The sequence below is a fragment of the Drosophila rhopaloa genome, unplaced genomic scaffold (assembly GCF_018152115.1).
Source record: "Drosophila rhopaloa isolate 14029-0021.01 unplaced genomic scaffold, ASM1815211v1 contig_3, whole genome shotgun sequence".
Classification (NCBI taxonomy): domain Eukaryota; kingdom Metazoa; phylum Arthropoda; class Insecta; order Diptera; family Drosophilidae; genus Drosophila; species Drosophila rhopaloa.
The window spans coordinates 8405315-8417913 of record NW_025335123.1 but is presented as its reverse complement, the minus strand read 5'-3'; the positions used below and the strand labels follow the sequence as shown (position 1 = coordinate 8417913).

Sequence of the window (12599 nt, the reverse complement as noted above, 5' to 3'; positions counted from 1 at the left end):
ATTAAATAAAAGCTCTGACCTACTGCAATTCCATAATATGTATATTAAGTAATGTTATTCAGCAACAAATAGGTTCTTCATTTATTTATTTTCAAAGAATTCGTGATATTGTAAAGTAGCTAATATTTGTTTTAAAGCAATCTTATCCTAATTTTTTTGTGGTTTAAAATTATGCAAACAATTTGTATTTTGTATACTCTATTCCATTTTAAAATTTCTTATGCTATTCTATATTATGCCAATTTTTTTGTTTTTCAACGTGTAAGACTTTAATTTTGGGATTCAAAAGGATAAGCCAGAAAAATCCTAATCCTTATTGTATGACTGCAATCGAATTATCCATCTTTAAGAATTCAAAATTTTACACTATCTTGCCGTAATCCCCCAGATCTTGTATCATTTTCGAGAATCGATTTATTTTACACTTATATTCAATTACAATTGTTTATAACGCTGGGTTATATATATAAATATATATATATATGTATACGCGATTGGCTGGTGCAAAAAGGTGAGGGATTTAGGGTTCCGGGTTTTCGTGGGTGGAGGGTAAAGCTAACTGAAGAACACGGAAGCCGCGAACTTGCAAACTGGTAAACGGTACGAGTCCTAATCCTATACATGGAAAAAACTAAGCAACTACTCAGGGATCGGGGGGTTTGTGTGGGGTATCAGGAATGGCAAGGGGTGTCTCTAATCCTTGCCATCCTGTTCGGCCGCCTCCTGCCGACTGACGCAATTGAGGAACTCCATCTGAATGTGCGTGATCTGTGTCTTGCTGAAACACTGCATCTTCTTCTTGAGGAAGTCGAAGAACAGATCGAGCTCATCACGTTTGGCCAGCGCCTGGGCCACTTGATGCTGCTGATGCAGCTCCTCCTCTTTGACGAGGTTGTTGGAGCTGCTGGCCGCCGCACTAACGGCCAATGGCTGGCCGGATCCGCAACTCAGGGGGGGCAGCTGAAGGATCGTGGCCGTCGGCGTGGATGTGTAGGATGTGGTGTTGCACAGCGCGGCTGCTGGAGTGGTGGTCACCGTGGCGGCATTCAGAGAAATCGCTGGCGTGCTGGAAATCGTCACACTGGTGCTCGTCGCCTCGGTCACATCCACCAGGGAAATCTGCTGCGTGGACACCGAGGAATCATGACGATTGGATGGCCCACCGCCTCCTGCCGCCGACGCCGCCGTGGTGGTGACCAGCGTGAGATTCTTGAGCTTGCCATCGGCCACCAAAGTGCCACCGGCGAGGACACTGTTCGAGGCATTGCCCGATCCTCCACTGCTCGAAAACTGATGCTGGCTGGAGCGAACCGACTGCGGTTCAATGTCGGATATGCAAAAGTCATGGGCATCGATGTAGTGGAAGCCCTTGCCGTTGGTAACATCGCTGCCGCCGTCAACGGCATCGCCCACGCCCATCTCGCAGTCCACATGGGCACCGCTGGCCTCCTCGTACAGGCACACCTCCTCGTAGTCTACCTCGGCGCCGGTGGCTCCGTCCTCGTCCAGTTCATGCTTCACAATATCAACCTGACCATCGTGATCCACCACATCATCGTCGTCGTCCACATCATCGACCACATCGTCATCGTGGGCAATCTGGGAGAGCTCAATGCTGGAGATGCTGCCATCGTGCTGCGACTGATGATGATGGTGGTGATGATGGTGCGGCTGGTGGTGATGGTGCTGCTGCTGGTGGTGGTGGCCGTGATGATGGTGATGGTGGTGTTGCGAAACAGTGTCGTCCGACACGCCCTCCTCGTAGGCGGTCAGGATGAAGGTCTCTGCCTCTTCGCTGACCAGTGTGATCTGCGAGGTTCCGTGATGCGAGGATAGCGTGCCCGTATCGTGATCCGACTGCCCATCATCGTCCACCACCTCGTCATCGTCGTCGTCCACATGCTGTTTCAGATGCAGCATCGCCCCAATGGGCAAACTGGTGCTATTTGCGCCACCCACGCCCCCGCCTCCTCCGCCACTCGCCTCATAGCCACTCTGGGTGTTCCGGTGCGATTTCAACTTGGGCTGGTACACCGTCGACAGGAAGTCCAGCTCCTTGGCGTAGCGCCACTTGGACAGCCGGCCCTCGATGTACTTGGGCGTGCGCAGGCGGTACTGGTGGAACGTGTCCCGCAGGTTCTTCCACTTGCGACGCACCTCCTGCACCGTGTACTTGTCTGAAATGTCGAAAATAGGATAATTAACAGGAGTTTTTTATTAAGGATCACGTCGACAATTAGTTTAAATTAGAAATACCACGGACTTCTAGGTCCGTGAAATAAATCTGGTAATACACAATTGACTCGATATGGGAGAACTAAAAGGGTGGTTAATATGAGATCATGTTTATAAATATTATTATAAATAACTGATTCTTAATATAAGAATTAAAAGCGGGGTTTATTTGAGCTCATATTTATAAATAAGTTTCAAAGTTGAAATAGGAGAGCTTACAGTATGACGATTTATTTACTAAAACCTATTGCAACTCTATAAGAACAGGTCTTCGTGGAATTCTTAATGGTTTAAAAAAATTGACACAATTGTGTGTAACATACACATTTCTTACTAAATCCGAACCACTTACTATTTCAAACTCTTTTAAATAGATTATTAATAGAATTTTAAAATGTAACCTAACAAATACCTAAGTGAATAAACTACCTTCATAAGATTGAATTTGTATCTGACCTTTTTTTAAATTAAATAAGAGCTGGTCCCTACTCACTCTTTGAAGAGCTCTTAAAAGAGCGTTAATAATTGAGCTAATCCCCGCTAGGAAATTACTATGCCTGGAAGCAGGATAATCTCAGCCAGAATTCTCCATTCTCTATTAAATTGATTGAAGTAGATTTGATGGATGTGAAGGGTAATCCCCGCCAGAACCTGTAACTCACTTCCTATCTGCTGGGCGACCTCCTGCCATCCATTAAGGACATCGGAGCGGCGTCGCTGGTTCGGTTGCAGCTTGTAGTTGTAGAGGGCCGGATTCTGGCGCACCAGGTTGATCAGCGTTAGGATGTCGTCCGTGGGCGCGTTGTCCTTGTGGTAGCGCTTGCGCTCTGACGTCGATGAGGACATGTTGCTTCGATGGTGCTGCTACTTTTAGTGGGGATTCACTGGGCCTGTGCTCCTGATCCAGATCTTTATCTTGATCTGATCCGTATCCTGAAGATCCGCTGCTCACATTTAATTGTTTTGTTTTTGTTTACCCAGAAAAGAACGATTTTCGATAGTTCTCGTCGAGATGCACACACACACACACACCGACCCACAGTTGGGAATCCGTGTAGGTGTAAAAACCCGCACGCACACACTCTCGCACACTCGATATAAACGGACAGCGAGTGTGTGCGCCAGGATCTTGTCTTTTGGGATCTCCACCAACCAATTTTCTTCAGACACAAGTCCTCCTCCTGGGGGATTATCTAAAATTGTCCGATTTTTCCCAGCTCTTGATGCTCTTGCTTTGCTTTTTTTGCTATTGCTTTTTTTTGGCGTTGCTTATTTCGCGCTAGAGATGACACATCGCGCAATTGGCGTTCCCTTTCACAGTCACGGTTTCAAGAAGTCACCTGTCACTGAATAGAGAAAGTCCTTAGATTTAATAAGTGTGAATAATCCCATGGAAATTCATTAAGCCTTAAGATGCTCACTCAACTAGATTTGGCTGATGCTTAAGCCTTTTTTTTTGTTCATGACCAAGTGATACACCCTAGCATTATATTTTAAAATAAACAAATCACATCTTTGAAATCAAAAATGTGTATTAACATTAAATGGCAACCTATTGTTGGTATAGTTTTAAGCTCGTTTGATTTAATTAAATCAAAGGCTTTTAAATAATATCAAATCATTTAATTTACTGCTTTTAATTAATAATCAGTGCAGGCACACAATTAAATACTATTTTTGTATGAACACACGTGACTTATCTTTATATAAGCTATTATACAAAAATATGAAATGTCAAAAAATAAACAATTTTAAATAAGCCTAGGAAGAAATTATAAATTAGATTGTGACATAACTGAATTAAAATTAAATTAAATTAATCACGCTATTAAGCAGTGTTGCACACCAATCAATGAGAACTATCGATAGCTCAGCGCACATGCGAGCCTGCGTTTATTTTTTTTCTCCTCACCCGAAAAAAAAAACAATTGTAAATTAGCCGCAAAAAGCAGAGGAATTGTTAATGATAATGAGCACGCCGGCGAAGAATACCAATGGAACCGGGCTGGAGGATGTGAATATTCCAGGTCAGGCGTACCTGCGCGAAGCCTTGACCTCCTGCACGGATCCTTTGAAGGCCATCGAGAGTTTCCAGGTTTGTTTACGTTGCACTACAAATGGGCGCGAAAAGTTTGGATGATTATTTCATTATTCCACCTGTTATTTTCAGCTTGAAAATGGTGTCCTGCTGCCTTCACTGCGTCCCATGTTGCCTTTACTCGATTTGCACGGAGTTCGCCGCCTGGATTTTCATACATCCCTAATGGAGGAGCTGCGCGACAAGCTGATAGCCCACATCAATGAGATGGGCCAGAAGGAACCCCGCGAGCGGGACAAGAAGCTTAAGGAGCTGCTGGTGAAGAGCTTTCCCGTCGTTCGGGTTAAATCCCTGCGTCCCGTGGTCATGGCCATTCTGCGGAACACCCAGCACATCGACGACAAGTACCTCAAAATCCTCGTTAGGGACCGCGAACTCTACGCGGATACGGACACGGAGGTCAAGCGGCAGATATGGCGGGACAATCAATCGCTATTTGGCGACGAGGTGTCCCCCCTACTATCGCAGTATATACGGGAGAAGGAGCACATCCTGTTCGACCACACCAACCTGAATAATCTGTTCTTCCAGCCGACGCCCAAAGTCAGAAGGCAAGGGGAAGTGGTCCAAAAGTTGGCTAATATGATTGGAACTAGCGTCAAGCTATACGACATGGTTCTGCAATTCCTGCGCACTCTCTTCCTGCGCACTCGCAATGTCCACTATTGTACGTTGCGAGCGGAGCTACTGATGGCCTTACACGATCTCGAGGTGCAGGAGATCATCTCGATAGATCCCTGCCACAAGTTCACCTGGTGTCTGGATGCCTGCATAAGGGAGAAAAATGTGGACATTAAGCGTTCCCGGGAGCTGCAAGGATTTCTGGATAACATCAAGCGCGGCCAGGAGCAGGTCTTGGGTGACCTCTCCATGACCCTATGCGATCCCTATGCCATTAACTTCCTGGCCACTTCGGCCATTAAGATACTGCACCACTTGATCAACAATGAGGGCATGCCGCGTGACAATCAGATACTCATCCTTCTACTAAGGATGTTGGCCTTGGGATTGAGTGCCTGGGTGATGATCGATTCGCAGGACTTTAAGGAGCCGAAACTGGACTGCCAGGTGGTCACCAAGTTTCTGCCCGCCCTCATGTCGCTGATGGTGGACGATCAGTGTCGGAGTTTGCATGCCAAGCTGCCGCCCGATGAGCGTGAGTCGGCGTTGACCACCATCGAGCATTCGGGACCGGCACCGGATGCGGTGGAGGCGTACATACAGGAGAGCTCCGTCGCCAGCATTCTGGCAATGTACTACACGCTCCACACGGCACGGCTGAAGGATAGAGTAGGTGTGCTGCGCGTCCTCGCCATTCTATCCGCCTGCAAGGACGATCGGGCATACGAGGATCCCTTCCTGCACTCGCTAGTAAGTGTTTATTACACATTTTCTATTAACATTGTGCAGATAAATGTACCTAAATCATACACATTTATAGATCGCTTTGCTCATTCCTATGAGTGAGGAATTCGCCACGGAGGACTTCTGCACCACGCTCTTCGACGAGTTCATCTTTGCAGGACTGACGCGCGAGAATGTGACCTCCCGCCACATGCTGAAACTGCTGTGGTATGTGCACAATAAGCTGCCCGCCGGTCGCCTGGCCACATTGATGAAGGCCATGCAGCCGACGACGGCCCACAACGAGCACATCCACAAGTTGTACGAAACGCTGCAGGAGAGGATTGGAACTGGGGCGGCGGAGACACCGGTTATTGAGGCGCCGCCCATGGAGTTCGATTCGCCGCTGAAGAGCGTTCCTACGCCGGGACCACATTACAATGTCCAATAGCTAGAGGCGCCGGCAGTCGCACCGCCAGCGGCTGTCGTCGGATGATGATCGTTGATGATAATGATGGTGATGATTTTCGGTGGACAGTGATGTGGCACCTTCTTTACTTCTGAGCAGCCGGAGGGATGGCAATCCCCATTTAGCATGCATGCGCAAATCATAATTATACTGTTTAGACTAAGCAGCAAGCTCTGCGGCCGAGCAATCGGATATAGTTTACATATTTACAAATGTATGGCTTTGTTAGCAGGCAACCAATTTGTTGTCGCTGGCTATTATATATTATATATTACTGTTACGCTAGTGTAACGATTCTAGTACACAATATAGAGTACAAATCTAAGGCGCGGTGTTTATTAATTTCACTTGGATATTGGGTTTTATTTTGCTGCATAGTGGCAAAGAAACCGCGCATTGCAATCATGGAATGAAAACTAAGCTGCATAATGTTTTCGATCAGTTTAATTTTTATACAATTTTAATGCTTTACACAATAACTGATGTTTTTTCGGGCAGGAAGAATGTAAGGTTCCTAATATGATTAGGTACTTTTAACGCTTATAGCTTAGGGAAATAAACCAAAACTAAAGAAGGTTTTTAGGGATAGGAGTCTTTCGTCTCATGTCTGAAATGTTTCAGCTGCTTTGGAACTGGAAACTGGAGCTGCTCCCGCTGCGAAACCGGCCAGCGAAGTGGAGGCAGGTCCACTGGATTCGGAAGCTTTCGAATCTTGCACGGGAAACGTATTCCACGGAGGTAGTGAAGAAGCCGACAACATATTGTCTATTCAGACGGTGGGCGAGTCTGGGGTTTAGATCTCCGGCGAGAGACTCGGAGCAGGTGGAGGCGCAGACAGCGATGACGATGAGGAAGAGGTAGATGAGGACGACCCAGAGTTGGAAGATGAACCCGAGGAAGATATGGAGCTGCTGGTGGTGGTGGTTGTGGAAGTGCCTGTTGTCACAGCCGTTGGTGACCCTCCTTTTTCAGTGGCCTCTTCCCCGGCTGCCTCATCTCCAGTTAGCCCTGCCCCCGGAGATGATTCCGCTGACGAGGCAGTTTTCGGCAGTGGAGGGGCGGGTGTGGCAAAGATATCCTTTTGCCTTTCAGATTTGGCTTCCTTAAGCAGGTCTACGTACTCCGAGTACAGGCGCTGCCATTCGGAATGTGGCTTCAGTGTGTCCAGTACACACTGCATTAACTCCAACTTTGGCACGAACTAGAGTGGGATGGAGGTATATGATATAGACAGAACGATCCTTTAAGAGTTGATCTCTTACCTGTGATATTCCCGGCTCCGGAATGCTGAGCAGGTCGTCCAGGAACACACGCATCCTCTTTTCAGAGCCGTGGGTGGCCAGCTGGAAGGTGAGCATCTTGTGCCAGTGCTGCAGTTCATCCAGCGATTGGAGGGCCTCGCACAGCTTGATCTGGTTCTCAATAAACCTGATTTTAGCGCTCTGCTGCCAGCTCTCCGAATTTCTCCTAAAATGTGAAGATTTATAGATTTAAACAACTACGATCAATTTATCACTTACAACTCCATGCCGCCAGTGAAACAGAAGTAATTCTGACTGCTGGCCTGCATGCTGAGAAGCGGAAACTTTTGCTGCATTTGGTCCATGTCCCTGGGCAGTGTTCCCCGGATGCCGTGGTACATGATGGCATCCTTGGTGGCCAGCACCAGCCACGATTGTAGGCTCGTCGAGTAGGAGTACGAGTTGCCACTGGGGAATCCAATCAGCGGCATGCCCTGATCCGTGACCGAAAACTGTACGGCCGTTCCATGCTTATTTAGCAGCTCCAAGCAGCCCGCCGCCAGGCTGATGACCTTCCTGGCGATGTCCCATATCCGCAGCAATCCGCACTCGGTCAGCACACCCACCAAACTGTTGTCCGGACTCTGGAATAAGATGCGATTAGCTTGGGTGGAGTTAGCTTCCATAATCACGACTAAATTTCAAAGATTTTCTTTCAGCGTTTGCATATTTTTAACAATATTTTGTTAAAAACAATTTCTAAGTGTCCCAAAGGTTTGCATAATTTTCACAGCCAAAAACAATCAGTTTTTAGTTATGATCATTATAAATGGGAAAATTATGAAAAATCAGTTGGAAACCAAAGCATAACATTTATGGAAAACCTAACATCTTTGAGTAATCAAATCGTGAAATGGCGGCTTTAAATCTTTATATAAATGCTTGTTATCCGGACTCACAAAAGCGCAATGCACTGCGGAACTGGTCAGCGAGATGGCCGGAAAGACTGGGCAGCCCGTCTCCATGGAAATTAGTCGCATGCTCCCATCCAGGGAGCACAGCATGGCGTATTTTCCACACAGATTTAGGTTGACCACCGGTGATCCCACGTAAAACTCCCAGAGCATTTCCTTGGAATCCGAGGCGGTGACTTTCGCTAGCATCCCGTGATTTGTCTTTAGATAACCATTCTGGACATGCACACGATAGTCCAATGCGGCCTTGACAAACTCACTCTTTCCATTGACCGTGACATTGAGATTGCTGGGACCATTGGTGCTACTTTGGTGCTCCTCCAGTCGAGGAGATCGTGGCAGTTCGCTGGTCTGGCCAGGATCGAAGGGCAGCGATTGCCGGCGCTGGCTGGCGGGTTGGGTTTTAAGCCTGGAATCCAAGCGACCCAGATCCGCCTTGCTAACCAAAGGTTCCAGCGGCATCAGGGGCGTGGCAGCGCCCTCCGTTGGAACGGCACATGAAACCGCTCCGCCCGCCGCCGAGCAAGATGTTAAAGCTGTCGCCGCCGATCCACTACTGGACACTATATGCGAGCTCAGGGATGTGGGTCCCTCCTCATGCAGTGGTATAAACATAGGTGTGATCCTTCGCTTGCCATCCTTGGTCCTCGTTTCCGTCTGTTTGCTAATGGGTCGTTGGTTGGCTTCGTTGTTGCTGGATGGGAATTTCACGGGTTTGCCCCCATGAGGTAGCAGCAATCTGTGCGGTTGGCCCATGAGTGCAGTATGACCATTGCCATAACTTGCGCCGTACATTTTCTGTATTATATTCTTCTGCTCATCATCGGAGAGGGCCGTCCCGAGTTCCTCCTCGGAGAACTTCAGGCAGGCAATGCTGCCATCGCCGCTGCAGGCCATCAGCAGGCATTCCTGTGGGCCCCAGGACAAATCCAGAATGCTGTCGTTGAACAGCTCATGGATGACGATCATGGGCCGCTGCAAGGCGTTCATCCAAACGGACAAGGAACGATCTCGCGAGCCCACAGCCAGGCAGCAGTATTGCAGGGACTTACTCGGAGTCTCATCGTTCACCTGGCGCCTTAAAATAGAATTGTGGAACCTTACACAGGTCACCGCCTTGCGATGACCCACGAAATCCTTGTCGCACTTCCAGCCCTCACGTTCGATGATCTGTGCAGTGGGTCCGCCGCCGTTCATTGCATGCGCCGAGACCAGGTACTGGCCATCCGGTGACCAGGAGAGCCTCAAAATGTGCGTGGTCCCGCCGCATTCCTCAAAAGGTTCGGTGATCGTGTGCGACAGGTTCCAGTCCATGGTGTTCCAGATCTTGATGCTCCGGTCGTCCGATTGCGAGGCCAGAAAGTGACCCACCGGATCCCAGGACACGCCCTTCACCAGGCCCGTGTGTCCTTTTAAGGTGGCCACCGAGTGCGGGAATGCCTGGGCATCCCAGATGATCACCGTGTTGTCGATGCTGCAGCTGGCCAAGTAGATATCGTTGGGTGACCAGGCGAGGTCCAGGACATCGCCGTCATGACCGCGCAGTGTGTGAAAGCATTTCCATGATTCGTGATTCTTTTGCATGCCGCCGGAACCGAAAACACCGCTGGATCCCGCGCATTTGCGCCAGATCATAATGAGCTTGTCGTCCGAGCCGGAGGCCAGATTTTGGCCATTCTGCGACCAGCGGACGCAGTTGACACAGGCCAGGTGCTGGTCCATTTGGCACAACATCTTCGGGACATTCGCATCGAATTCCGCCTTGTCGGAGAGCACCGGCAACAGATTCCAGATGACCACGCGTCCGCAGTCGCTTCCCTGACCTCCGGTGGCGAATTTCGTGCAATCCTGATGGATATCCACCGAGAATATCTGTTTGTCTGTCGGTAAAAGCACAGGAATTACAGGGAATATAATTTCATATGTGGGAGGAACCTTTTGCCGGCTTTTGGGTTTCTTATTTCCCTTTTCCCTGAACTCACCATCGTGATGCACCCAAGCCGGCTTGAGGAGCCGCATTTAGAATACACCAATTAGTATTTATCTTCTTTGTACAATTAACTTTAACCTAGGTTGAGCTAATAAGTTTAACTTAACTAAATAAACAGCTTAAAAAAACAGCTTGCTGCGCGTGGCCGTAGATTCTTATCGACACAATACCAACTCCTGTTCGCTGAAGCTGAGAATTTCACAACTGGTCACACTGCCTATGGCGGGAAATTCAAAAATGTTTTTGTGTTAGCTGTTAGGTTTTGTTGCATTGAGATTTGTAAATATCAAAACCACGTAAAAACTTAGCAATTCTCTAAAAATAAATGAACCATACCTTTTCAATTAGTGAATAATAATTTTGACAATTTTATTATCGAAATAAATCTAATCGATTTGCAATATAAATTTGGAAGACACAAAAAAATGTATTTTAATAAAATTATAAATGTAAAAAAGACACTACACAAATTATTATTTTTCCGGTTGAAACCTAAAACAAAAAACAAAATTGGAAAAATTGAGAACAAAAACCAACTCACAGCAATGATGATAGGTTAACTTGTTTACGAATAGACAGATACAAAATGTGTTTTAATATCTATATATTTTCAATACATGTAATAAGTATGACCAAAACAATGCCCTTATTACAACAGTAAATAAAACTAAAGTCCTTGAATCGGTTAAGGTATATCTATAAGAATCTGTTTATTACATTGATGACTCTGAAGCTTAGGAGGTTTTGATACCACAATAAAGTTTAATTGATTAAGATTCATTGTTGGAAGCATTTGTTTACAAATACCTAATAAAAACATGCCAGAATTCTTTTTAGATTATGGCACCTCCCCCTTTTGGGTACCTTTCTTCCTATAGGACCCACTTTTCCTACTTTTTTTTTTGCATAACTGGGTGGGTGGAGTAAAACTAACGAAAGGAAACGAACAACGAGAAAAGCGGCAGCTAAAACACGAAAGTTTTCCTAAGCGCTTGGCTGTCATTGGTTTCCTCAGTTCGTGGGCGTGGTTGGGGGAAAATGAAATGGGGGTTGGGGGTGGGATCGAATGAATCAAAATAAGACTAATATTTTGAGAGGACTAACAATTTAGATGGGAAATTGCTTTTGCACAATTTCACATTTGCTTAATTTGCATACACGAAAATTGTCTCCGAATATGTTGTTTGCGTAATTGTTTGTTTGCATTGTACTTCTCCCCGCGTTTCGGCAATGCAAATCTCAAGCCAAAAGCAAATTGACTGACAATCCGGACTGTCTCGTCTCAATAAAGTGAAAAGCGAAATAAAAGCGGTGTGCTAGCCCACTTTACCTGGGACAATTTGCAATCCAACGCATCTGTCGCCGGCAACATGTGGCGTCAATGATGTTCCCCTAACATTCCCCCTTTTCCACGCTTTTCACCAGATTTTCCACAGATTTTTCCCCCCTATTTTCCCACTCATTTCTCTGGTCCATTCTCAATGCCACTTGACAATTGTCAACAAAGCGCACGTAAAGCGATTACAGTCTGCGTGAGTGCAGGGATATGGAAATGGAAGTGGGTGTGTGGAATCGGATCCTGCTCCTGGGACTCACACTCCATGGACATCTTTTCTCGCACTGTGTGTATCTGACGGATATTTGGCAAATCCGACGCCAGCGGCACTTAAGCTCCTCAAGATTGTTCACATTGTCAGGCATAAAAGATGGGTTTTCCAGGAAGAGCAGTTGAGGTATATGTATCACATATTTGTGGAGGCATTGGGACATTCGTCTTTCTTATATCACCAAAAAAGTCTATGTAGAACATATTATATAAATATATATGTGTACTGATCTACAAATATTATAGCTTACTTAGGAGGCAACATAACATATTTTCTTAATGTTAAAATATCTGTTAGTAGTACATAAATTAAAAAGATTACCCTTAAACACTTAAAAAAACCTTTTGTCAGATTTTTTTAATCCAATTTATGTACTGCAACAATAATTTGAATTTTTATAACAATAATAAATGTTAGTAATTAAAAAAATGTTTAAACAAAATCATTGAAAATACGTGTTTTTGTGTAGTTTTTTATACTGCATTCTGCTCTTTGCCTAAATAATCAAAAAACTTATTTGCAAGGGATTTAAAATTTTTAAGAAAACATAAACTAAAGTGTAACAAGTTATGTTTGAAAAAATGTACTAGCCGCTTTTAAATTAAAAAAAAAACGTTTTAATTTTAAGGCACCTAAAACGA

General features: G+C 45.9%; 3 protein-coding genes across 3 annotated transcripts; 1 reads left to right on the top strand and 2 right to left on the bottom strand.

Moving 5' to 3' along the window:
* Positions 1 to 69: 69 nt before the first annotated feature.
* On the bottom strand, positions 70 to 3539 carry LOC108046415 (lateral signaling target protein 2 homolog). Its single transcript, XM_017126074.2, has 2 exons — positions 2898 to 3539; positions 70 to 2177 (listed from the first exon to the last, which is right to left on the bottom strand). The coding sequence occupies exons 1-2, from the start codon at positions 3079 to 3081 to the stop codon at positions 694 to 696; spliced, it is 1668 nt and encodes a 555-aa protein (XP_016981563.1). The 5' UTR covers positions 3082 to 3539; the 3' UTR covers positions 70 to 693.
* Positions 3540 to 4113: 574 nt separating this feature from the next.
* LOC108046433 (negative elongation factor B) lies at positions 4114 to 6471 on the top strand. Its single transcript, XM_017126093.1, has 3 exons — positions 4114 to 4330; positions 4406 to 5704; positions 5775 to 6471. The coding sequence occupies exons 1-3, from the start codon at positions 4199 to 4201 to the stop codon at positions 6126 to 6128; spliced, it is 1785 nt and encodes a 594-aa protein (XP_016981582.1). The 5' UTR covers positions 4114 to 4198; the 3' UTR covers positions 6129 to 6471.
* A 101-nt stretch (positions 6472 to 6572) lies between these two features.
* On the bottom strand, positions 6573 to 10487 carry LOC108046426 (protein HIRA homolog). Its single transcript, XM_017126084.1, has 5 exons — positions 10344 to 10487; positions 8347 to 10241; positions 7667 to 8031; positions 7409 to 7613; positions 6573 to 7347 (listed from the first exon to the last, which is right to left on the bottom strand). Exons 1-5 carry the CDS (start codon positions 10378 to 10380, stop codon positions 6940 to 6942), a joined length of 2910 nt encoding a protein of 969 aa, XP_016981573.1. The 5' UTR covers positions 10381 to 10487; the 3' UTR covers positions 6573 to 6939.
* Between the last annotated feature and the right edge of the window lie 2112 nt (positions 10488 to 12599).